The sequence below is a fragment of the Oncorhynchus keta genome, chromosome 21 (genome assembly GCF_023373465.1).
Source record: "Oncorhynchus keta strain PuntledgeMale-10-30-2019 chromosome 21, Oket_V2, whole genome shotgun sequence".
Classification (NCBI taxonomy): domain Eukaryota; kingdom Metazoa; phylum Chordata; class Actinopteri; order Salmoniformes; family Salmonidae; genus Oncorhynchus; species Oncorhynchus keta.
In genome coordinates, this window is record NC_068441.1 from 25,227,966 (window position 1) to 25,255,378 (window position 27,413).

The following is a 27,413-nucleotide window of genomic DNA, read 5'->3' on the forward strand; positions in this document are numbered from 1 at the left end:
CCCCACTGCCACGCCCCACTGCCACGCCCCACTGCCAGGCCCCACTGCCACGCCACCCACCTAAGCTCCTTTAATATCCAGAAAAAACCCTGTTATCATCATCATTATCATATTCACCATCATCCTCCTCATCAACACCATCATCACCACCACCACCATCATCCTCCTTAACACCATTATTGTCATAATGATCATCAAAATCATCATTATTATTAATGATCATCATCATTATTATCATCATCATCATCAACCTCATCCTCAGTCAACACCATCATTGTCATAATGATCATTATCACCATCTTCCTCATCCTTATTGAACTTGATATCCCAGCACATTCTGGTGCAATATGACTGTAACAGCTGTCCTAATCCATGGCTCTACAGATAACATTCATCCATGTAAACCATTGATTCAGCTGGATGTACAGCTGGGTGTTGGGTTTTAGGGTCTTGAGTCTTGGGTTATGGGGTGCATTCATAAACAGCAACCCACTGACTCAGGTTCACCCAGGGTTAGCCTCATACAGAGCCTCAGCCTTACAGAGCATCAGTTTCACTGGCTGCATTAACTACAAATATCTCCACCATTCCCCCACCACGAGAAACAACCACAAGGACATTAGGGGCGTTATTTAGAGGTGGAAATATTTACAAAGCAAAGCTGACATTGACATTAAGCTGAGGAAAAACCTCAGAGTTAACGAAGAGGAAAAGTAAAACACTCTCTGGTCCAAGATCTCCCAAAATACTGCTGCATGCCCCAGCGGCCAACATCTGGCCGAACAGACCAATCTGATCTCCTACTCCTCCTCTCTCCAACTTTAACTTTTTTTTCTTTCACATTTCTTTCAAATTGTTACTCTTGGCAACTGGAACTGGGCTTGTGTCGGAGAGGCAAAGCATGTCTTTCACCTCAAATTCAACTATGTTCCGTTTCACATTGTTCTGTGTCTCGGGCAGCGTAGTGGAAGAATGCTGCAGGGCTGATTTGTGGTGGAGGAGAAGTTATCCGGGAACAGTGTGGGAGAACTGTGGGACAGTTAGACAGACTGGCAAACGGAGACAGACTGCATTCCCGCCAGGGCCGGTGCCAGGGCCCGGCTGAGACCTCTGTGTGTGCCAACTTAAGTCTCCACTATAATCTGAAATGTTAGACCACTACAACGGGGCAAAAAAGCTACATGGGTTTAAGATAAGGGCCAGTGCACAGCTACCTCCCCAATACAGCCTCTGAAAACCCTCTTCGTTCAGCTAAAGCCCACATGACACAAGAGTCAGGCCCAGAGCCCTCTGCCAGCCTCAGCTCCAGCCCCTTTCCTTCCAGGAAACACAGAAATCTCCTTACAGCAATCCCACTGCTGGGCACCAGCAGCGGCTATAGGCTACTGGTCCCATGAACCCCCTGGCCCTACACTCATACATAGGAATGAATGGTAATAATAATAATAATATATGCCATTTAGCAGACGCTTTTATCCAAAGCGACTTACAGTCATGTGTGCATACATTCTACGTATGGGTGGTCCCAGGAATCGAACCCACTACCCTGGCGTTACAAGCACCATGCTCTACCAACTGTGCTACAAATGGACCAATGGTGTCAGATGTGAGTTAACTGCATGTTCAGGGGCAGAATGACAGCTCGACATATTGACTGACAGCCCTTGTCAGCTCGGGGTTTGAACTTGCAACCTTCCGGTTACCAGTCCAATGCTCTAACCACTAGGCTACCCTGCCGCTCCAGGGCCATACCAATAGTGGGTGATTGGAATGCTTGTCAGTGCTGTAATGCTCCATTGGACAGAGTAGGTGTTACAGTAGGTGAGGTCAAAGGAAAGGGTAGGATAGGATAAAGTACTGGAAGGATTGGATGCTAGTCTGGGTATCAGTCTGTTTAGCTCATTCCACTCCTTGCCACTCCTGTCATGATAAGCTGATCTTTGGCATATCACATGGAATACAAGGAGTGGGATGTTAGCTAAACCAACTGGTACCCGGGCTAATGGGATGCCACAGTGTTAATGTGATGTTAGTTTGGTGTGTTGTTGAGTTTCCCTTTGTTTTTCTGTGTTCAGAGAAGCGTGTGCTGCTGCTATGTAGGTCTGTTGTCCCCCTTGGGAATGAGCAGCTAAGATTCAGACTGACAACGTACGCTGGCAGAAAGAATTGAGAGGAGAGGGAGGTGCACCCTGGAGGCTGGAGCACAGCACACAGTGGTCCACTGAAAAGTTGCTTGACTGGCTGTCCCCCTCCCGAGTCCCTCTACATCAGGATTGGGAAACATTAATGAGGGTGGAGGCCACAAAAAATATGAAGTCATCATGAGGGGCAGCAGTTGCTCGCAGGTCTGCGACCATGATTACAAATGTAGATAGCTGGCTGCTAGATTAACTTTCGAAAAGGAAAAAAAATGCTGACAAGGGCTAATTGAGTGATTATCAGTGACTGATATAACAAGAGAAAAACTGCTGATGCAAAACCATATTTAGAAATTGCACCTTGTGTATTCTACTACTCTAGCTTGCAACAGTAACTTAAGACCCTAACTGAGTTTCCTGCGCAACATAAAACTAAACACGCTTCGCACACTGTTTATGTGAAATGTACAGATGTAGGATCTTCAAATTGATCCGAGGGCCTTCAAAAGAAGGGCCGCTGGCCTCCCATCCCTGCTCTACAGTACATGTTTCTCTCCCTCTCTTTCTCTATCCCTCTCGCTACATCTGTGATACCAGTCAATATGACTGCTTGAGAGCATAATGATTTAAGGCACGTGGATCTAAGTCATTTGTAGTAGATACATACATTCATACTGTAAATGCACACTGGTAATTGCTACACTGTATGTCACTGTGGTTCTATTACAGGTGTAGGATCGACATTTGATCACTCTTTTGTTTCAAACCTGTAGTGTATTTGAGTTTTAAAAAGGTTCTAAAGTTTGTCATTTCCACTTTGACATGTCAGACTTGATTTGCCCTAACAAAAAAATGTATCAACCCTAAAGAAAACTCCATGAATTATAATCCACGTAATAATTCAGATTTCCTGTTGCAGCAAGACTATTTTCCCACTATAGCAAACTGGCTCAAATGAAGATCCTACATCTGTACATTTCACATGAACAGTGAAGCATGTTTAATTTTAGGTTGTACAGGAGCAGTTAAGGTTGTATATACTGTAAGTCAGGTGACACAGACAGACAAACAGACAGTGTAGTAACCAGGGTTCAGCTGGTCCAAATCAGTCCAGACCAGACAGAAGACAGGTTGAGAAACCACAGTTACACCAACCAGCTCAAAATAAATAGCTGTTTTCAGTGTGGAAAAAACTCCTCTAGACATGTCTCTAGCCAGAAAGCTTGGATACAGTCTTTTGGATAATATTTATGTCGGTCATGGTTGTTTTAAATAGTATCAACGCTTCATTTTAGTCACAGTTGGTAAGAAATGTGGGCATGCTGCCAATAAGACAAACACATACTACCTCTAGTTAGGAAATAAAAGATAGTGTGTCACCCTACCTACAATTCCACTGACTCTAAAACCTGTGCTACTGCTAGTATACAGTCAATGGATTTGGCATTACTACACACATCCAAAACATTACTTTACCTCTAGCAGTGGTGGAAAAAGAACCCAATTGTCATATAGTATTAGTATTCTACATAGTATTCTACATGACCAAAGGTATGTGGACACCTGCTCGTCGAACATCTCATTCCAAAATCATGGGCATTCATATGTAGTTGGTCCCCCTTTTGCTGCTATAACAGCCTCCACTCTTAAGGGAATGATTTCCACTAGATGTTGGAACATTGCTGAGTAGACTTGCTTCCATTCAGCCACTAGAGCTTTAGTGAGGTCATGCACTGATGTTGGGTGATTAGGCCTGGCTCGCAGTCGGCGTTCCAATTCAACCCAAAGGTGTTCAATAGGGTTGAGGTCAGGGCTCTGTGCAGGGCAAGTTCTTCCACACCGATCTCAGCAAAACATTTCTGTATGGACCTTAATTTGTGCACGGGGGCATTGTCATGCTGAAACAAGAAAGGGCCTTCCCCAAACTATTGCCACAAAGTTGGAAGCATCTATAATGTCATTGTATGCTGTAGTGTTAAACATTTCCTTCGTTGGAACGAAGGGTCCTAGCACAAAACATGAAAAACAGCTCCAGACCATTATTCCTCCTACGCCAAACTTTAGAGTTGGCACTATGCAGGTAGCATTCTCCTGGTTAGTCTGTCGGACTGCCAGAGGGTGAAGCGTGATTCATCAATCCAGAGAACTTGTTTCCACTGCTCCAGCATCCAATTGCGGGGAGCCTTACACCACTCCAGCTGATGCTTGGCATTACGCATGGTGATCTTAGGTTTGTGTGCAGCTGCTCGGCCATGGAAACCCATTTCATGAAGCGCCCCATAAACAGTTCCTGTGATGATGTTGCTTCCAGAGGCAGTTTGGGACTCGGTAGTGAGTGTTGCAACCAAGGCCAGATGATTTCTACGGGCTACATGCTTCAGCACTCCGCGGTCCCGATCAGTGAGCTTGTGTGGCCTATCACTTCACGGCTGAACCATTGTTGCCCCTAGATATATCCATTTCACAATAACAGCACTTACAGTTGACTGAGGCAGCTCTAGCAGGGCAGAAATTTGATGAACTGACTTGTTGGAACGGTGGCATCCTATGACTGTGCCACGTTGAAAGTCACTGAGCTCTAAAGTAAGGCCATTCAACTGCCAATGTTTGTCTATGGAGATTGCATGGCTGTGTGCTCGATTTTATACACCTGTCAGCAACGGGTGTGGCTGAAATAGCCAAATCCACTAATTTGAAGGGCTATCCACATACATTGTATATTTAATGTACCTTCATAGAAAATTACTCAAGTATGTGAATACTGAATGTGTATGAGTGAAAGTCACCCAGTACAATACTTGAGTAAAAGTCTAAACTTATTTGGTTTTAGATATACTTAAATATCAAAAGTAAATGTAATGCAAAAATATACAGTACTTAAGGTTTAAAAGTAAACCAGATGGCACAATTTGTATTTTATTTTCTATTAATGGATAGCCAGGGGGACACAAAGCTTTTGTGTTTAGTGAGTCCGCCATATCAGAGGCAATAAAGATGACCAGGGATGTTCTCTTGATATGTGTGTTAAGTGGACCATTTTCCTGTCCTGCTAAGCATTTAAAGCGTAACGAGGACTTTTGGTTGTCAGGTAAAATGTATGGGGTAAAAAGTACATTATTTTCTTTAAGAATGTAGTGAACGAAAAGTAAAGTACAGATACTCCAAAAAACAACTTAAGTATTTTTACTTAAGTACTTTACACCACTGACCTCTAGGTAGAAAGCTATTGTATTGTAATCCTATCTAAGGTCACTTTGTAAACAAATCCCTGGGGCTAGGAGAGTTTTCTAATAAATGCAGCATGATAAAGTCTTACAGCACAGAGCACACACAGTGTTTCATGGAACAAGACTTAACAATCCAGATCCCATGGCCTCTGCCAGCTTGTACCCTAGCTGCTGGGGTTAGGAGGTGTGATGGTAATAGGAGGATGACAAGAGTGGGTGCTAAACCCACAAACACATTACATAACCCCTTCATGACTAATCTGACAGCTGTTAAACTAAGCTCTCTGTGACTCGTCCTGACAGCAGATGCCACCACAGCCCAGATTATTCTCCCTAGCTGGCATGGCAGACCCCTGAGAACACACTCATGCACATTCAGTATTCACACATTCAATCACAGCACAAGATAGGACATGCAGATGCAAGCACATTGCGGTTATTTCCAGCATCCATCATTGTAATTGCATTGGTTTAACACAGCAGCACAACGCTGCTATTAGCATATTAATGACACTTCGCCACGCGGCCCCATTACATTTCATTATTCCACACAGCGCTCGAAATCCCTATTAATCTCAATGCAAATGTGTATCATGAAACACAAGGTTTTACGCACCACCAGCGTGTCACTGCTGTAGTTAAGATAGCTATCACAGTAATGATTAATGATGCCGTATTTGCCTTTTATCTAGTGACTAGTTACATACCGAGTTTACCACCTGGTTAATTGCCTTCATTTGTGGCTAATGTGCACATGTCTGACTGGGTTTAAATCCATGTACATACATTTACAGTACCAATTGATCTTATCATTCATCATATAGAACTGTTGGTCATCTATGTTCATCACAATCATGAATTCATTCATACATCCGTTCATTAATCCATCCATGAATTAATGAATTGATTAATTCATCCATCCATGTTGACTCACAGGAATAGAACGACCCCTGTGTTGGCCATGGCATACGACAATCCCAGAATTCCACTTCCCATGATGGCGTTGCCCAAGTTGAACACTGACATTCCAAAAGAGGTTTTCCCCTCAAACTGATTCCATGGAGAAACACATAGAGGTGAACACGCTTGTTAGCACAATGCTTACAACAATCAAAGTTGTTTTACAGAAGAAGAGAATGAACACGTTACAGATTCATCTGAACCATCCACTGGGGTGAAAGCAGCCTATAGGTTCCACTTACATCTGTGAAGCGTGTGGTCTTTTTGTCCTCCATGTTAGACAGGAACTCCTGACTCTCTGCGAGGTTGGCCTCTGGATCGTCACTTCTGTGGGGATTCATGGGAATAAAGCACAGTCATAAGAACATGAAGCAAGAACAATGTTATAAAACCTCAACTCAAGGACGCTCTCTCTGAGAGAATATTGGAATCACATAGGATAACATTCAACTGCTATAGGAGTCTGGGGCTGGTCTGTCCTTATCACAACTCATGATTGTAATGGTGAGAAACAGTACACTGAAACATATCCCTTCCTTGTCAATGTCACATACCTGACATTTTGGGCACTATTGGGAACAATTTCCCTACAAAGTACCGTAGAGAAAGACGTTCCATCATCCAATGAAAGCACAAAGAGAAAAAACAACAAACACACACTCAGAAAATGACACAGTCTGGGTAAACGCATGTATTCAACTACTTAAGGGCGCATGGGGAGACACTGTACATGTTAAACAGTTGCCGTAATTTCCTGTGACTAAGGGCCAGGTCTGTTCCGTGCTGATAGAGGTGACCTCATGATTAGTAGGGCAAAGGAACGCAGGCTCTGACACTAGGTAGTACTAGGTACGCATGACCCACATTTCCACACACATATCCAAGGTAGTTAACAAAGAGTAGTGTTGTTGTTGTTGTGGGGTGTGTGAAGGGAGACATGTGACACTCTCAGAGAGTAGTAGGTCACAGCCGTAGCCCGCCCACAGGACTAGGCAGCCAGTAGCAGAGCTCGCCTTACCTCTCTGACACGATAAGGCTCAGTGAGGGAATACATCACATTCAACGCGAATAGTTTCATCCTCGACCAACATAATATATTGTCTAATACCTAGTACCTGAGTGTATACTTTTTTTTAGCTGAAAATGTTCCTCTTGTCTGCTATTGTGTATCTAATCTTGTCCACCAGCTGTCTCTCTCTCTGTCAAACATGAAATGCGAAAGCAATTGAGCCTGGGGATGAGGTTATCTTCTATCTGAAAGAGTGTTTACTGTACTTTTAGAGATGAAAAGCCTGTGTATTCTTTAGTATGTTTGCAGTCTGCTATATTGTACCTGAGTGTATACTTACTGCTCTGTGGTGTCTCCTGGTGGTGTTTTGGCTGCTGCTGTGGTTTCCTCCCCAGTCTCATGGCCTTTCCCATTGGGAATAGAGTTAATCTCTGCTGGTGCTGGAGCTGATACTGGCACTGCAGGAGCAGGTTCCATGCTTTCAGCTGCTTTATCTTCACTCATATTTGCTCCAATGTATGTGTGTGTGTGTGTGTGTGTGGGTGTGTGTGTGTGTGGGTGTAAGTGTTTGTGTGTAAATGTGTGTGTGTGTGTGTGTGTGTGTGTGTGTGTGTGTGTGTGTGTGTGTGTGTGTGTGTGTGTGTGTGTGTGTGTGTGTGTGTGTGTGTGTGTGTGTGTGTGTGTGTGTGTGTGTGTGTGTGTGTGTGTGTGTGTGTGTGTGTGTGTGTGTAAGTGTTTGTATGTGCTGTGGCTGATGTCCTCTTTTCTTTTCCTCTTTTCCTTCAGTAGTCTGTGACAGAATAGACACGTGGCAGTTAGACTACAACTGATGAGTAATCATGTTCATAATCACTGGAATATTACAAACAGTTCATTAAAGCTTGCTTATCTTGCACAGCCATCTATCTGGGGATACAAATTGTACAACTTGAGTACAAATCTATTATAATAATACATTCAGCGATGCTTAACGACTAATACTGCATACAATCAGGCAGGTGGACGTTTATTGGGATGAGTCTTGTCCTAGAGGCAGAACTGAGAGATTTCCGATAGATATGCCAGCAGCAAAGTCAATATTGGCTACATTGTAAAAATTCATGAAAACTAAAATATGCTTTTTGGTCTTAATTTAAGGTTTGGGTTAGGCATTTGGGTTAGCAGTGTGGTTAGGGTTAAGGTTTAGAGCTATGTTTAAAATCTGATTTTATGACTGCGGTTGTGCCTGCTAGTGACCACTCTGCAGAGCTCCCTTAACAATGACTTGGCCTAAGAGGCAGATAAATGAGGCCTGTTCTTGGCAGATATAATGAGACTGTCTGTGTCTTCCTGGTAGGCCCCAGGTGAACGTGCAGACCAGCTGGCTGGATGCTTTACGGACATATTCAATCTCTCCATATCCCAGTCTGTTGTCCCCACTTGCTTCAACATGTCCATCATTGTTCCTGTACCTAAGAAAGCAAAGTTAACTGAACTAAATGACTATCGCCCCGTAGAACTCACTTCTGTCATCCTGAAGTGCTTTGAGAGGCTAGTTAAGAACCATATCACCTCCACCCTAGACCAGGGATGGGCGACTGGCGATCCGGCCTGCGTCCCTTATGTAGGCTTGCGGATACATTTCCAAAGACAGAACAAAACTCAATCTGGGTCTCAACTTACTCTTAAGAGTTAGAATAGTAGAATACACAAAGTGCAACTTTGACATTTGGTTGTGCATCAGCAGTTTTTCTCTTGTTATGTCAGTCACTGAACATGTCAGCAAACATTTTTTATATTGGTATGTTAGATTGGTATGTTAGTTGATATTTTAGACTAGCAACCAGCTGTCTAATAATATCGTAATCATGGTTGAATTACTGACCATGGGTCCCCCATTGATTTTGCTCGTCAGTCTCACTCAGATATCACGATAAAAACGGCAAACATTTTCTCTCCATCCTATGGCAAAATGTGTAAAATTGCAGGAAATTAATTCTAAAGCATAACATGTTTTGCTCACAGATGGGGGAAACAAAATTTCACTTAGGGCTCCCAAAAGGCTCCGACTACATGTTTGGGTGTGGATGTGGGTATGCCCCCCATGATGAGTTCCGATTTTTTGGTGTTTCCCACCCCCATCAAAGTTGCCCATCCCTGCCCTAGACCAACTACAATTTGTGTACCGCCCCAAAAGATCCACGGATGATGCAATCACCATCGCACGGAACACTGTTTTGTATTGCTAGGTATTACTGCACTGTAGGAGCTAGAAACACAAGCATTTCGCTGCACGTGCAATAACAGCTGTAAATGTGTCTAAACGGCCAATATAATTCTATTTTATTTAGTTATAAAGCACTTTCTAAGAACTGGAGGAGTTGACAACACAAACACTTTCTATTGTCAGCTTGTCAAGTTAAAAGCACCAGCCGTCATCATGGAAGTCAGAAAACTAAGTTGATAAACAACCTTTGTTTCTGGGGAGAATCTCCGGCATTATTTAGTTGTCAGCTGACAGGTATTTCCCTCTATACTGCTTATGAGAGGAAAGGCCCCAGTTAGTTGTGACACTCCAGGCTTTGTGAGGGATGGTTCGGGCCCCTTTGTGAGGGGCCCCTGTATCCTAGGTCCCCTACTGTGGTGTATAAGAAGAGCTGCTGGTGTACAGGCCCCGAAAGGCCCCTGAAAGGCTCCTGTGACATGTCTCCCTGTTCCTGTCAACCTCGGCTCCCTGGCTGTCCCTGAAAGCCCCCACAACTAATTTCCACATTAGCTATGCAGCGTAAACAGGGGTAAAGGGCAGATGAAGTAGGGGGATAAGGTGGCACACACACAGTGCAAATCACAGAAGGAGGAGATGAAAGGCAGGAGAACCAGTTACGACCAGCTTAGAACCAGTTCCGGACCTAATTTCTTTTGTTATAGCTTGCCATTTCTTTCTTTAATCAGGAAGGTCTTAGCGTAGCGGCAGTGCTCTCACTCTCTCAGTGCTCCAGCCCTCTTCACTGACCCTGGTCCCCTCAGTTGACCCGTGCTCCCGCCACCCCCACTTCCCTTCCCCTGCCCGCTTTTCAAAAGTACCTTTTTGTCAAATTATTTTAGCACATCAAACACAGAGGGAGATGTATAAACCCAGGGTCTCCATCGAGCAGTAGCCCCTCATGGCCTGTGTTACTGTGTTACTGTGTCACCGGCCTTCACCAACCACATTGGGCTTCTCTGTCTCTCTGGCTAATGCGGGGCAACGTGGTCAGCTAGCAAAACATGGCACACAATGGCGCATGTTGTGTGGTTTCCTGGGAACGGGCTGGAGAACAGTGGCGCTATTGTGCCAGGCATCATTATACCACCGGCGCCCCCTTGGCTGCAGCTCCCTGGGCCACTCGATGGGCTGAAAATGTAATTCATTGCGCCCTAATTGAAAAGACGGCACCTTGAATTCGACAGCTGCCAGGGTCCCATGCTCACACACATGTGTGGCAGGGGTCGGGAAGGAGACAGGCAGGGGGTGGTGCCACACACTCTAGGACCCCATCACCAGTGAGGAGTCTCTCTGTCACTCAAACAGCCCACCATTCATAGACAGACTGGGCACTCAGAGGAGGACCTGCAGCTAAACTGACATGTGATTGGCTGGCTGGAACACAGTGGGATCTCTGGGATGACGTCACAGGGTGGAGCTTCTCCACGACTTAGCTTATTGGTCAGAATCACATATCCGAGAAACATTGTATGAATGAACTTCCTTCAGCTAACTGGTGTGAAAACACAAACACAGTGTGTTTTCATTCAGCAAGAATGCCTGGAAGATAGCTACCCACAGACACAGGGAATGTGGCACAAATACAGTTTGTTTGAAGACTTAGTTGATTGTTACTCTAAGTCCCTGAGAGAGTGAACCACTGAAGATGAAAGAGAATGGCAATGAAGAAGAGGATGCTTACAATGGGGAATGTAGGACAGTCACATGTTATGTAAGCAGCAAGGATACACACAGATCTCCATGTGAAGGACTAGGAGACTTCCCACCAGCGTGTTACATATACACAGATACACTATTAAATATAGTATGAAACATGAGAGAAAAGGTTGTGTGTTGATGAGAAGAGGTCTATCCAGGTCCAGTCAAGTAGCGATGAGATCATTCACATCCTGAATAGCATATGGTATGATGCCATCCTCACATCCCCTCCATGCACAATTAAAAAAGCCTGCCTGCCCAGCCATTATCACTTAAATCTCAACACCTCACTTTCCCAGATTAGCCTCCTAAAAGTGTGTGTGAGCAGTTTGACAGGAATTGGATTGTTGGGAGAACGTCCTGCAGGCTTACTCAACACCTTTAGGGAGGTGTACATGTGGCGTCAGGTAATTACACCGAGAGCGTTTAATTAAATTCTGCATGCTGTTATTTTAAAGGTCTTTCCATCTATAAATAACTATTAATAGATAGGTTTATTTGCTCTGGCTCTGCATGCAGCATTATCATACACATGGAAAGGCTGACAGAGAGAGAGAGAAGCAGTCATTTGGCAATCATCCCTATATTACTCCCTAAGCCAGTGGATGTTGTGGATGCAGTGGTTTTATAATCCGCCACCGTGTTCTGTTCTCTCAGGGTTTTATGTGTGTATTTGTTGGGTTGGGTCTCTGTTTTGTGTAGACGGAAGGCAGTGTCCTCAGGGGAAAGGAGCTTGTTCGGTAAGGGTGGGGGTTAGGGGTGGAGGAATGGCACTAGGGGCAGAATTTTGCAAGAGCACATGTCACATTGTTACGCTTCAGTTTGGGAGAAAATAAATGTCCTCATTCCCTGTCTGATCTGTCAGACTTGCTGTTTATCCATGCCCTGCAGTGTCCCAATCCCCAAAAACCTCCAATTTGTCACCCTCCGACCAGCGTCTGTGCTGCTGGGCTTATGCTGCTCTGACGTAGGATACACGGCTAAGAGACGTCATCGCAGGAGGGGGATGTATGAGGGAAAGACATGTTTACAGCTGGCCCTGATCCACATAGCACATTTACCAACACTGATTACTTTTACTGCCATGTGTGTGTGTGTGTGTGTGTGTGTGTGTGTGTGTGTGTGTGTGTGTGTGTGTGTGTGTGTGTGTGTGTGTGTGTGTGTGTGTGTGTGTGTGTGTGTGTGTGTGTGTGTGTGTGTGTGTGTGTAGATGTGGAGGTGTTGTGAAGTTGACTTTAGCTAGCCCAGATAGGTTCCCAATCTCCCAACCTTGTAACTAGCTACCAAGAAGCCATTTCAGGATATCAATTAAGTTACAGTAGCTAGCTGCAGGCAGGGAGAACACTTTTTCTAACCCATGTGGTTACACACATTTACATTTATTTTTTCCTTACAACCCATCAATTATAGCACTGTATTGTATTTGTGTGTGCGCGTATTTTGATTAACTGCTTAACCTTTTCACTCGTGAGTTCCAAATATCTCTAATGGTTCCCCCAGTGTGAGTTTTTTTACGCGCGTGATGTCACTGTTCCAAAATGTGATTGTTACACAACAGAACAGTGCCTCAAATCAAGACACGCTGCCTGCTAATTATCTATAAGCTATCTTTCAACTTGTAAATTTTGAATTATTTTCTAACAAGTTAAATTTTTGGACAACATTTTGAATTGAGGTGTGTTCTGCCACCCCATTAATTCACAAGAAGTGTGAGGACAATTGTTACGGACAATTTATGTTTGACGCTTAACTGAGCCAGACAAACTTCTCTCTTCAATGAGAGATCAAGCACATCCCCAGTGTTTCCCCAGATCAAATAAGCAGAGATTTGTGCATCTCCAGTCAGAACAGGCCTTGCAGAAACTTTTCCCCCTGGCACATTTTCCGGCAGGCGCCCGCATTGCCTTCATTGTTGTTTTCCTTACAAATAATAACTTTGGACATGTGTGCATTCCTATCAAAGTAAGTGCCTTATTTTCTGGATATCGTGTGGTTGTTTCTACTGTAGTATACCATAGGTATGTATGGAGCATAATGTATTTACTGTTTTATTCACGTTTTCAAGTACTGGTGACAAATCATTAATTCCGATTCCTGCATGGATTTTAACTTCTTGATGCACCCATCCCGTTAGCGGGATCATTTTTATCAACATCCTCTGAATTGCAGAGCGCCAAATTCAAATTAAATTACTAAAAATATTTAATTGTCAAGAAATCACAAGTGCAATATAGCAAAACACAGTGTAATCGGACCAAAGCGCAGCGTGGTAAGTGTGCATACTTTTATTTCAACTGAACACTCAATAACAAAAATAACAAAGGGAATGAACGAAAACCGGAACAGTCCTGTCAGGTGCAGAAACACAAAACAGAAAATAACTACCCACAAAAACCCTGTGGGAAAAAGCTACCTAAGTATGGTTCCCAATCAGAGACAATGATAGACAGCTGTCCCTGATTGAGAACCATACCCGGCCAAAACAAAGAAATACAAAAACATAGAAAAAGGAACATAAAATGCCCACCCAAATCACACCCTGACCAAATCAAAATAGAGACATAAAAAGCTCTAAGGTCAGGGCGTGACACACAGTTTAACTTGTTGTTAATCCACCTGGCGTGTCAGATTTCAAAAAAGCTTTTCGGTGAAAGAATACCAAGTGTTTATGTAAGGACATCTCTCTCAGAAGACAAAACATTGCAAACAGCTAGCAGCAAAGTAGATTGGTCATGAAAATCAGAAAAGCAATAAAATTAATCGCATACCTTTGATGATCTTCGGATATTTGCACTCACGAGACTCCCAGTTACACAATAAATGTTCCTTTTGTTCCATAAAGATTTTTTTATATCCAAAATACCTAACAAATGTTTATGTCATCTGTAAATATGAACACAGTTGTTAAATGACGAGCCTAGTTGGTTTAGCCATGGAAAAAGAAGGGAAACTTCCGCTAGCCATGATTGGTTGAGATAATGGTTGGCCTGGACATGCCGAGAGATGAGTTCTGATTGGTCTGCCATGCCTATAACATGAGCTGCTCAGATAATCCTTGCTGCTGTGGATTTTTCGAAAGATATAGCCTTGGAGAACTGCAAAAGTGTTGCTACTGCTCTCAACATCATTGCTGCGATCATGCCATGCTGACACTCTCTGACTCTGAAAATGAATCAGATGATGAGGAAATCCCTGACTTAGGTAAAAACATTTTAATTAGCCTCCCGGGTGGCGCAGTGGTTATGGGCGCAGTACTTCAGCACCAGCTGTTCCACCATAGACTCTGGGTTTGTGCCCAGGCTTTGTCGCAACTGGCTGCGACCGGGAGGTCCGTGGGGCGACGCACAATTGGACCAGCGTCATCCGGGTTAGGGAGGGCTTGGCCGGTAGGGATATCCTTGTCTCATTGTGCACCAGTGACTCCTGTGGCGAGCTGAGGGCAGTGCACGCTAACCAAGGTTGCCAGGTGCACGGTGTTTCCTCCGACACATTGGTGCGGCTAGCTTCCGGGTTGGATGCGCGCTGTGTTAAGAAGCAGTGTGGCTTGGTTGGGTTGTGTATCGGAGGATACATGACTTTTAACCTTCGTCTCTCCCGAGCCCGTACGAGAGTTGTAGCGATGAGACAAGATAGTAGCTACTAAAACAATTGGATACCAAATTGGGGAGAAAAAGGGGTAAAATTCAAAAAAACAAACAAAAAAACATTTTAATTGAACCAGACATTGTACAATCCTCTGATGACAGTGATGGGTAAGAAACGGAGATCAACATCACGGAAGAAGTTGACGGAGTTTTGAAATCAGTGGAATGCCCAGTGGAAGCGGAGTCTGAGAAGGAGACGGAAAAAAATCTAACATTTGATTGCAAATGCAGAGGGAGTAGAAAAGAGAACACAGAATGATTACATCGTCAAACTAAGGGCAACTATGGCCGTGAAGCATTCATCCATGTATACAATCCAAGCATCCAAGCATTCATCCATTCATCCATGTATACAAGTAAGTGCCTAGCTGCATTTTCTGATATTATACGTTTCTAATTTTGTCAGAAAGTCATTTTCATTACAAGTTAAAGCGTACGGTTAGCTAGCTAGCTAGCTACCATTATCTGGCAAGCTACGTGTATGATTTGTGTAGTAATATTATTCACATCTCAGAAAACTGTTTGCATTGATATTTATAGTGTACTGTTAGCTAGCTGGCTAACATTGAACCTAGTTGGTTAGCTTAAGCTACCTGCAGATTCATACTACATAATTTCATACATGGTGGCTCGCTATGACAATCAGTTGTATTGGTACTGGTTGGGATTGTGGTTAATTGTTAGCTACATGTCTAAACAAAGACTTCACTTTACCAGATGATTACATGAACCATCCACTTAGCCAGGTGCCTCTGGGGCTGATTACGGCCATTTATTGTATTTCATGAACATTAGAAGAGGTCTAGACAATATAGACACATCCACTTAGCTAGATGTAGCTGAAGAGGGGGGTATTTTAGGCCTCTATTTCACATGACCCACCAAGTGTCTCTGGGTAAGCCTCATCTAATAATGATAAAATATTTGTATCTGAAATGTTTCTTTCAGCATTAGCAAACGCCTGACTCTCCTCCACCAGTCATACAGGGAGAAAAAGACCCTGCCCAAACAAGCATAGGTTACACCCCAAGCATGAGAACTTTCAGCGAGTTGTGAACGTCATCAACGACTATGCAGAGGATAATGCAATAGTATTACCAGTAAGCCACACAGGACACAAACATTTTGGTGGAAAGCTACTGCCATCTCATGTGGCAAAAGCAGCGATGTGGAGTCTACAAGGAATCGATGAGAACTCTTGGTGTGTAAAGCAATAACAACACATATTTAAATTATTTAACATGATTGGCACTACTCTTATTGATCTTACATTCTTTATAAATTGTATTTTTACCTGGAGTTTTTACTACTTTCATAATTTTAGTCTTGAAATAAAAAAGGTTTTACTACGGTGCCTGTCTAGCACATGGAGATGGGTGGGGCTAAGGCTTAAGAGGGTGTGATGCTGAATGGGTTTCAACAAAGAAGTGTAAAAACTGAAGCTTCCAGTGATGATCCATGGCCCGGAGCTTCCAGTGATGATCCATGGCACGAAGCGTCCAGCGATGATCCATGGCACGAAGCCTCCAGCGATGATCCATGGCACGAAGCCTCCAGCGATGATCCATGGCACGGAGCATGCAGCGACGGTCCCCAGTCCGGAGCCTGCAGTGATGGTCCCCAGTCCGGAGCCTGCAGCGACGGTCCCCAGTCCGGAGCCTCCAGTGATGGTCCCCAGTCCAGGGCCTCCAGCGACGGTCCCCAGTCCGGAGCCTGCAGTGATGGTCCCCAGTCCGGAGCCTGCAGCGACGGTCCCCAGTCCGGAGCCTCCAGTGACGGTCCCCAGTCCAGGGCCTCCAGCGACGGTCCCTAGTCCGGAGCCTCCAGCGACGGTCCCCAGTCCGGAGCCTCCAGCGACGGTCCCCAGTCAAGAGCTTGCAGCGACGATCTACGGTCCGGAGGTCCTGGCGTGACCTAATAGAAAATCTATGTTTTCTATTTCTTTGTTGTTTTTTTCGAGTGTGGTTCCCAATCAGAGGCAGCTGTCTATCGTTGTCTCTGATTGGGGATCATATATAAGTTGTGATTTTCTGTTTGGGTTTTGTGGGGTGTTATTTTCTGTTTAGTGTCTGTGCCTGACGGAACTGTTCGCTTTCGTTTTTGGATTTGGTATTTTTGATTGAGTGTTTCTTGAAAATAAATATCATGAACACTTTCCACGCTGCGCTTTGGTCCACTCTTCCTTCCACCGACGACGAGAGCTGTTTCACAATCATTTCAAACTGCAGCTGGAAAGACTGCAAACTACCTACACTTCGTTTCATGTGACATTTTTTCAATTTACCTTTCTTTGTATATATCCATAAAAATGATGGCAGCTGATTCATGATTTCAACTGGCTGAAAAACGCTGCCTGCCTGTCTGTCTCGTCCCGACACGTTCATTACCATGCCACAACTAATTTGAATGTTGAAACAATGTTGCAAATGTCGGCGAGACAGACAGCAAGGTTGATACAAATTTCTGCTGTTGAAAACAAAATGTTAGTCTTAAAAAATGTGATATAATGTCTAGATGATTTTATAGTGGATATCAAGTTTGTAAGTGCCTGCCTGGGCTGATGAGACAACGTATTGCACAGTCAGGTGGAACAGAGTAAATAGTCTTTTAACGTCACAGATTTAGCCGGTGGTAACTTGTGGATAAGACACCGGATGGAATGCGGTTTTAACCAATCAGCATTCAGGATTAGATCCACCCGTTGTATAATGTATAGCATTTTGAATATCTGTGTCTGTACATTTATCCAATATACAGTTGAAGTCGGAAGTTTACATAGACTTAGGTTGGAGTCATTAAAACTAGTTTTTCAACCACTCCACAAATTTATTGTTGACAAACTATAGTTTTGGCAAGCTTCTGATAGGCTAATTGACATCATTTGAGTCAATCGGAGGTGTACCTGTGGATGTTTTTCAAGGCCTACCTCAGTGCCTCTTTGCTTGACATCATGGGAAAATCTAAATAAATCAGCCTTAGAATAAACTTCAATAAACCTTAGAAAAAGAATTGTAGACTTCCAAGTCTGGTTCATCCTTGGGAGCAATTCCCAAATGCCTGAAGGTACCACGTTCATCTGTACAAACAATAGTACGCAAGTATAAACACCAGGGGACCACGCAGCCGTCACACCACTCAGGAAGGAGACGCATTCTTTCTCCTAGAGATGAACGTACTTTGGTGCAAAAAGTGCAAATCAATCCCAGAACAACAGCAAAGGTGATAATTCTGGAGGAAACAGGTACAAAAGTATCTATATCCACAGTAAAACAAGTCCTATATCGACATAACCTGAAAGGCCGCTCAGTAAGGAAGAAGCCACTGCTCCAAAACTGCCATGAAAAAGCCAGACTACGGTTTGCAACTGCACATGGGGACAAAGATCATACTTTTTGGAGAAATGTCCTCTGGTCTGATGAAACTGTTTGGCCATAATGACCATTGTTTTGTTTGGAGGAAAAAAGGGAGGCTTGCAAGCTGAAGAACACCATCCCAACCATGAAGCACAGGGGTGGCAGCATCATGTTGTGGGGGTGCTTTGCTGCAGGAGGGACTGGTGCACTTCACAAGATAGATGGTGACATGAGGAAGGAAAATTATGTGGATATATTGAAGCAACATCTCAAGACATCAGTCAGGAAGTTAAAGCTTGGTCATAAATGGGTCTTCAAAATGGACAATGACCCCAAGCATACTTCCAAAGTTGTGGCCAAATAGCTTAAGGACAACAAAGTCAATGTATTGGAAAGTCCTGAACTCAATCCTAAAGGAAATTAGTGGGCTAAACTGAAAAAGTGTGTGCGAGCAAGGAGGCCTACAAACATGACTCAGTTACACTTGCTCTGCCAGGAGGAATAGGACAAAATTCATCCAACTTATTGTGGAAAGCTTGTGGAAGGCTACCCAAAACATTTGACCCAAGTTAACGTCTCTAGGGTACGCTAGCATCCCACCTCGTCAACAGCCAGTGAAACTGCAGGACGCCAAATTCCTGCCTCTCTGGAGGTCTGCCTCTCTGGCAGACCTCTGACTCATTCCCCTCTCATTCGCCCCCACTTCACAGTAGAAGCATCAAACAAGGTTCTAGAGACTGTTGACATCTAGTGGAAGCCTTAGGAAGTGCAATATAACCCCATATACACTGTGTATTCGATAGGCCAAGAATTGAAAAACTACAAACCTCAGATTTCCCACTTCCTGGATGGATTTTGTCTGAGATTTTTGCCTGCCAGAAGAGTTCAGTTATACTCACAGACATAATTCAATCAGTTTTAGAAACTTCAGAGTGTTTTCTATCCAAATCTATTTAAATCTACTAATTATATGCATATTCTAGCTTTTATGGCTGAGAAGCAGGCAGTTTAATTTGGGCACGCTTTTCATCCAAAATTCCCAATGCTGCCCCCTACCATAGAGAAGTTAAACAATTTAAAGGCAATGCTACCAAATACTAATTGAGTGTATGTAAACTTCTGACCCACTGTGAATGTGATGAAACAAATAAAATCCGAAACAAATAATTATCTACTATTATTCTGACATTTCACATTCTTAAAATAAAGTGGTGATTCAAACTGACCTAAGACAGGGAATTTTTACTAGGGTTAAATGTCAGGAATTGTGAAAAACTGAGTTTAAATGTATTCGGCTAAGGTGTATGTAAACTTCCGACTTCAACTGTATTTATATATATATATATATTTAAAAAATATATATATTTGAACATAAGACCAAAAACAGGTGGGGGTCACATATACCCATTGATTCTTGAAGAGTATACCTTGTAAATGCCTCATGAGTTTAGTTCAACTGTCTAACCCCATCAGAACCCAAAATAGGAGCTTGTTTTACTTAATTGTTTGTAAACAATGTAATTGCAAGCAAACACTGTATAGCTTCAAAGCATGGTTAAAACTACAGTATTATTTTGATCTCATGGATGGTCCTTGCATCCACAGCCCTGTCTATGAATTTGAAAGTAGTTATTTTCTCCAGCCACGTCCCTAAACGGTTTGCCTAAAAATAAAATCTCATATTGTGCCACTGAGGTATTTCATTTTGTCCGTCTAGCTACCTGTCAAACTGAAATCCCCTGGGCCCTGAGTGACAACGTGTCTGACTAGAAAACATCTTATCTCTCTCTAGCGGGCTGAATGTTCAGTGTGGAGAGATTTACAACAGATTAAGAGATTACACTTTTCCACAAAATGTCTTTTATGAGCTGCTAATATACGTCTCTCCCTGTGTGGCCGGCCATGTTTAAGAGGAAACCGTGGAGAGGAGAATCTAGGGGCTTCTGACAGCCTGCCTATGTCTGTCCCTAGGATGCCTAGATTAGACCAGAGCCACTCTCACTCAGATGGGAAATCAGGATTTAACTTCCCATGCTTGTCGCACACACACACACTATGCTGCTAAAAATAGAATAGCCCCTCCATGTCACACACAGAGAGAGGCCTTTTGAGCAGCAACAAAAGCAAGTGTGAATGGATGGATGGATGGGGATGGATGGATGGATGGATGTAGAGGACTCCTGGAATAACCCTGCTTGGTAAACAGTTAGTTATGAAACGTGCTGGTAGACATTGTGGATGGGCTGAAAAGCCATCTGTTTATTCTCGTTCTACACACACAGCAATCAAAAGGGTGTTCTTCACACTCATCCAAATTGCTATATTCATTTAATTGCACAAATACTTATGTGTGAGGGGGATACGCTGGCACCAGCTGTAATCATCATATTTCCATTCAGCCTACTACTTGGCCTTATTTCAGCAGTATAACCATGCTCTTGTGACTGGACTGCTAAATTAAGTATTTAACCAACTGAATCAATCTACATTACACAGCTCCACTCTATGTCTATGTGCCTTGAATATTTTGTTTCAAAGTGTAGTCCCAGTCAGTCACAGACCAATATATTGAATGACAGGTGAGGTTGCTGAGACACTAACAGAACACAGAGCCTCAGAGTAAGACACTTCTGATGCTGTAACAGACGTCCTCTCACCCTTTCACATTACAGACCTGTGACCCATGGCTACTGCTCTTGCTATTACATGCCTCTGACTCCCAGTGTGATCCGCCATCTGTGTGAATTGGAGATTAACTGGGAACTCAATTTGTCAGTCTGAGATGCTCCTCATCGCTCTCTCTCTCTCACTCGTATATATTGAATACTCCCTCCTTTTTTTGTTAATCTGATACATCACACATTACTCATAGAAATGAAGGCTGTAATATAAACATTGTGATGAAGAGAGTGGGAGATACACAGTATTGCAACCACAGCAATAGCTTGGAATCAGGCCCTTATTGTCACGAATCTCACCAAAGATGGTGCCTCTTCCTGTTCGGGCGGCGCTCGGCGGTCGTCGTCGCCGGCCTATTAGCTGCCATCGATTCCCTTTCCGTTTGTTTCTGTTTATTGGGTTTAATTGGGTACACCTGTTTTGAGTTAGTGTTTGTTTGTAGGCTATTTAAGGGCACTAGGCCCGCTGGGTATTTGTGCGGGCTTGTTCTCTGTTATTTTGGTGTTGGTGTAGAAGTGTATTCCTCATTATTTTCCGGACAGTTTTAGTCCTGTGTATTTTGGACGGGTGGTTTCTTATGCCCTAGTGTTGGCATGTCAATGTCTCCGCTGTCGTTGGAATAAATAGATTCACATACGACATTACCTGCTCTCTGCGTTTGACTCCTCCACCGCACCATTTGTAGAAGTCGTAACACTTATCTGGAAAACAGGCTTCTAACAGGCACACAGAAAATCTGCAGCTGCTTGGCCAAGGAAACCCATTTAAAATCAAATCAAATCAAATTTTATTTGTCACATACACATGGATAGCAGATGTTAATGCGAGTGTAACGAAATGCTTGTAGCGAAATGCTTGTGCTTCTAGTTCCGACAATGCAGTAATAACCAACAAGTAATCTAACTAACAATTCCAAAACTACTGTCTTATACACAGTGTAAGGGGATAAAGAATATGTACATAAGGATATATGAATGAGTGATGGTACAGAGCAGCATAGGCAAGATACAGTAGATGGTATCGAGTACAGTATATACATATGAGATGAGTATGTAAACAAAGTGGCATAGTTAAAGTGGCTAGTGATACATGTATTACATAAGGATGCAGTCGATGATATAGAGTACAGTATATACGTATGCATATGAGATGAATAATGTAGGGTAAGTAACATTATATAAGGTAGCATTGTTTAAAGTGGCTAGTGATATATTTACATCATTTCCCATCAATTCCCATCATTAAAGTGGCTGGAGTTGAGTCAGTGTCAGTGTGTTGGCAGCAGCCACTCAATGTTAGTGGTGGCTGTTTAACAGTCTGGTGGCCTTGAGATAGAAGCTGTTTTTCAGTCTCTCGGTCCCAGCTTTGATGCACCTGTACTGACCTCGCCTTCTGGATGATAGCGGGGTGAACAGGCAGTGGCTCGGGTGGTTGATGTCCTTGATGATCTTTATGGCCTTCCTGTAACATCGGGTGGTGTAGGTGTCCTGGCGGGCAGGTAGTTTGCCCCCGGTGATGCACGGTGCAGACCTCACTACCCTCTGGAGAGCCTTACGGTTGAGGGCGGAGCAGTTGCCGTACCAGGCGGTGATACAGCCCGCCAGGATGCTCTCGATTGTGCATCTGTAGAAGTTTGTGAGTGCTTTTGGTGACAAGCCGAATTTCTTCAGCCTCCTGAGGTTGAAGAGGCGCTGCTGCGCCTTCTTCACGATGATGTCTGTGTGAGTGGACCAATTCAGTTTGTCTGTGATGTGTATGCCGAGGAACTTAAAACTTGCTACCCTCTCCACTACTGTTCCATCGATGTGGATAGGGGGGTGTTCCCTCTGCTGTTTCCTGAAGTCCACAATCATCTCCTTAGTTTTGTTGACGTTGCGTGTGAGGTTATTTTCCTGACACCACACTCCGAGGGCCCTCACCTCCTCCCTGTAGGCCGTCTCGTCGTTGTTGGTAATCAAGCCTACCACTGTTGTGTCGTCCGCAAACTTGATGATTGAGTTGGAGGCGTGCGTGGCCACGCAGTCGTGGGTGAACAGGGAGTACAGGAGAGGGCTCAGAACGCACCCTTGTGGGACCCCAGTGTTGGGGATCAGCGGGGAGGAGATGTTGTTGCCTACCCTCACCACCTGGGGGCGGCCCGTCAGGAAGTCCAGTACCCAGTTGCACAGGGCGGGGTCGAGACCCAGGGTCTCGAGCTTGATGACGAGCTTGGAGGGTACTATGGTATTGAATGCCGAGCTGTAGTCGATGAACAGCATTCTCACATAGGTATTCCTCTTGTCCAGATGGGTTAGGGCAGTGTGCAGTGTGGTTGAGATTGCATCGTCTGTGGACCTATTTGGGCGGTAAGCAAATTGGAGTGGGTCTAGGGTGTCAGGTAGGGTGGAGGTGATATGGTCCTTGACTAGTCTCTCAAAGCACTTCATGATGATGGAAGTGAGTGCTACGGGGCGGAAGTCGTTTAGCTCAGTTACCTTAGCTTTCTTGGGAACAGGAACAATGGTGGCCCTCTTGAAGCATGTGGGAACAGCAGACTGGTATAGGGATTGATTGAATATGTCCGTAAACACACCGGCCAGCTGGTCTGCGCATGCTCTGAGGGCGCGGCTGGGGATGCCATCTGGGCCTGCAGCCTTGCGAGGGTTAACACGTTTAAATGTCTTACTCACCTCGGCTGCAGTGAAGGAGAGTCCGCATGTTTTCGTTGCAGGCCGTGTCAGTGGCACTGTATTGTCCTCAAAGCGGGCAAAAAAGTTATTTAGTCTGCCTGGGAGCAAGACATCCTGGTCCGTGACTGGGCTGGATTTCTTCTTGTAGTCCGTGATTGACTGTAGACCCTGCCACATGCCTCTTGTGTCTGAGCCGTTGAATTGAGATTCTACTTTGTCTCTGTACTGACGCTTAGCTTGTTTGATAGCCTTGCGGAGGGAATAGCTGCACTGTTTGTATTCGGTCATGTTACCAGTCACCTTGCCCTGATTAAAAGCAGTGGTTTGCGCTTTCAGTTTCACACGAATGCTGCCATCAATCCACGGTTTCTGGTTAGGGAATGTTTTAATCGTTGCTATGGGAACGACATCTTCAAAGCACGTTCTAATGAACTCGCACACCGAATCAGCGTATTCGTCAATATTGTTATCTGACGCAATACGAAACATATCCCAGTCCACGTGATGGAAGCAGTCTTGGAGTGTGGAGTCAGCTTGGTCGGACCAGCGTTGGACAGACCTCAGCGTGGGAGCCTCTTGTTTTAGTTTCTGTCTGTAGGCAGGGATCAACAAAATGGAGTCGTGGTCAGCTTTTCCGAAAGGGGGCGGGGCAGGGCCTTATATGCGTCGCGGAATTTAGAGTAACAATGATCCAAGGTTTTTCACCCCTGGTTGCGCAATCGATATGCTGATAAAATTTAGGGAGTCTTGTTTTCAGATTAGCCTTGTTAAAATCCCCAGCTACAATGAATGCAGCCTCCGGATAAATGGATTCCAGTTTGCAAAGAGTCAAATAAAGTTCGTTCAGAGCCATCGATGTGTCTGCTTGGGGGTGGATATATACGGCTGTGATTATAATCAAAGTGTCATGTATTGTCATGTATTGTCATGTCTTGTCCCTGTGCTTTCTCTTCTCTTCGTTTCCCCCTGCTGGTCGTATTAGGTTACTTTCTCTCTCTCTATCTCTCTCTCTCTCTATCGTTCCGTTCCTGCTCCCAGCTGTTCCTCATTCTCCTAACGACCTCGTTTACTCTCTCACACCTGTCCCCTATTTTGCCCTCTGATTAAGTCTCTATTTCTCTCTCTGTTTCTGCTTCTGTCCTTGTCGGATTCTTGTTTGCTTTGCCCTTGTTCCGTCCTGTCGTATTCTGCCTCTTCATCAGATACTGCGTGTGAGCAGGTGTCTCTATCCTCTACGGCCCGCTCCTACCCGAAGGGACCTGCAGTCTGTTGCCGCTAGCCCTGCAATTCTCCTCTACAACTAGAAGGGGGACTCTCCTGTAAAGACAGAGGATTTATGTTTTCCCTGTTTGGACATCTCCTGTAAAGATTGATGATTTATGTTTTCCCTGTTTGGACATTAAAAGACTCTGTTTCTGTTAAATCGCTTTTGGGTCCTCACTCACGTGCATAACACAAAGAGAATTCTCTTGGTAGATAATGCGGTCTACATTTGATTGTGAGGAATTCTAAATCAGGTGTACAGAAGGATTTGAGTTCCTGTATGTTTCTTTCATCACACCATGTCTCATTAGCCATAAGGCATACGCCCCCGCCACTCTTCTTACCAGAAAGATGTTTGTTTCTGTCGGCGCGATGCGTGGAGAAATCCGCTGGCTGCACCGCCTCGGATAGCGTCTCTCCAGTGAGCCATGTTTCCGTGAAGCAAAGAACGTTACAGTCTCTGATGTCCCTCTGGAATGCTACCCTTGCTTGGATTTCATCAACCTTGTTGTCAAGAGACTGGACATTGGCGACATTGGCGAGAAGAATGCTAGGGAGTGGTGCACGATGTGCCCGTCTCCGGAGTCTGACCAGAAGACCGCCTCGTTTCCCTCTTTTTTGGAGTCATTTTTTTGGGTCGCTGCATGGGATCCATTCCGTTGTCCTGTTTGAAAGGCAGAACACAGGATCCGCGTCGCGAAAAACATATTCTTGGTCGTACTGATGGTGAGTTGACGCTGATCTTATATTCAGTAGTTCTTCTCGACTGTATGTAATGAAACCTAAGATGACCTGGGGAACTAATGTAAGAAATAACTAATGGGGAACTAATGTAAGAAATAACACGTAAAAAACTAAAAAACTGCATAGTTTCCTAGGAACGCGAAGCGAGGCGGCCATCTATGCCGGCGCCGGAAGTCCGGCGAGCTCCTGACGAACAGTTCCTGTGATGAAGTTGCTTCCAGAGGCAGTTTGAAACTCGGTAATGAGTGTTGCAACCGAAGACAGGCGTTTTTTATACGCTACGCACTTCAGCAATCAGCTGTCCCGTTCTGTGAGCGTGTGGCATACCACTTTGTGGCTGAGCCGTTGTTGCTCCCATACGTTTCCACTTCAAAATAGCAGCACTTACAGTTGACCAATTTGATGAACTGACTTGTTGGAAAAGTGGCATCCTATGATGCTGCCACATTGAAATTCACTGAGCTCTTAAGTAAGGCAATTCTACTGCCAAAGTTAATCTATATATATTGCATGGCTGTGTTTCCAATTTTACACACCTGTCAGCATTGGGTGTGGCTGAAATAGCAAAAAGCACTAAATAAACTTCAGTTGGTGCTAAATACGGCTGCTAGAATCCTGACTAGAACCAAAAAATTTGATCATATTACTCCAGTGCTAGCCTCTCTACACTGGCTTCCTGTCAAAGCAAGGGCAGATTTCAAGATTTCAAGGTTTTACTGCTATCCTACAAAGCATTACATGGGCTTGCTCCTACCTATCTCTCTGATTTGGTCCTGCCGTACATACCTACACATACGCTACGGTCACAAGAGGCAGGCCTCCTAATTGTCACTAGAATTTCTAAGCAAACAGCTGGAGGCAGGGCTTTCTCATATAGAGCTCCATTCTTATGGAACGGTCTGCCTACCCATGTCAGAGATGCAAACTCGGTCTCAACCTTTAAGTCTTTACTGAAGACTCATCTCTTCAGTGGGTCATATGATTGAGTGTAGTCTGGCCCAGGGGTGGGAAGGTGAACGGAAAGGCACTGGAGCAATGAACCGCCCTTGCTGTCTCTGCTTGACCGGTTCCCCTCTTTCCACTGGGATTCTCTGCCTCTAACCCTATTACAGGGGCTGAGTCACTGGCTTACTGGGGCCCTCTCATGCCGTCCCTGGAAGGGGTGCGTCACCTGAGTGGGTTGATTCACTGATGTGGTCATCCTGTCTGGGTTGGCGCCATGGCGGAGATATTTGTGGGCTATGCTCAGCCTTGTCTCAGGATGGTTGGTGGTTGAAGATATCCCTCTAGTGTTGTGGGGCCTGTGCTTAGGCAAAGTGGGTGGGGTTATATTCTTCCTGTTTGGCCCTGTCCGGGGGTGTCCTCGGATGGGGCCACAGTGTCTCCTGACCCCTCCTGTCTCAGCCTCCAGTATTTATGCTGTAGTAGTTTATGTGTCGGGGGGCTAGGGTCAGTTTGTTATATCTGGAGTACTTCTCATGTCCTATTCGGTGTCCTGTGTGAATCTAAGTGTGCGTTCTCTAATTCTCTCCTTCTCTCTTTCTTTCTCTCTCTCGGAGGACCTGAGCCCTAGGACCATGCCCCAGGACTACCTGACATGATGACTCCTTGCTGTCCCCAGTCCACCTGGCCGTGCTGCTGCTCCAGTTTCAACTGTTCTGCCTTATTATTATTCGACCATGCTGGTCATTTAAGAACATTTGAACATCTTGGCCATGTTCTGTTATAATCTCCACCCGGCACAGCCAGAAGAGGACTCGTCACCCCACATATGCTCTCTCTAA

The 27,413-nt window shown here is 44.5% G+C and overlaps 1 protein-coding gene across 2 annotated transcripts in view; it reads right to left on the reverse strand.

Annotated features, from left to right (window-relative positions):
• The window catches only part of LOC118399881 (sodium-coupled neutral amino acid transporter 3-like), a 71,552-nt gene that overhangs the window by 30,132 nt on the left and 14,007 nt on the right, over positions 1 to 27,413 (reverse strand). The window contains exons 2-5 of one of the 2 annotated variants that reach the window (XM_052473578.1): positions 7,675 to 8,124; positions 6,880 to 6,912; positions 6,568 to 6,652; positions 6,300 to 6,415 (exon numbers count right to left, since the gene is read on the reverse strand). In XM_052473578.1, the coding sequence (XP_052329538.1) occupies positions 6,300 to 6,415; positions 6,568 to 6,652; positions 6,880 to 6,912; positions 7,675 to 7,838 (398 nt within the window). In that variant the 5' untranslated portion in view covers positions 7,839 to 8,124. The remainder of the gene's footprint in view (positions 1 to 6,299; positions 6,416 to 6,567; positions 6,653 to 6,879; positions 6,913 to 7,674; positions 8,125 to 27,413) is intronic. The other variant, XM_052473579.1, reaches the window with a different exon arrangement.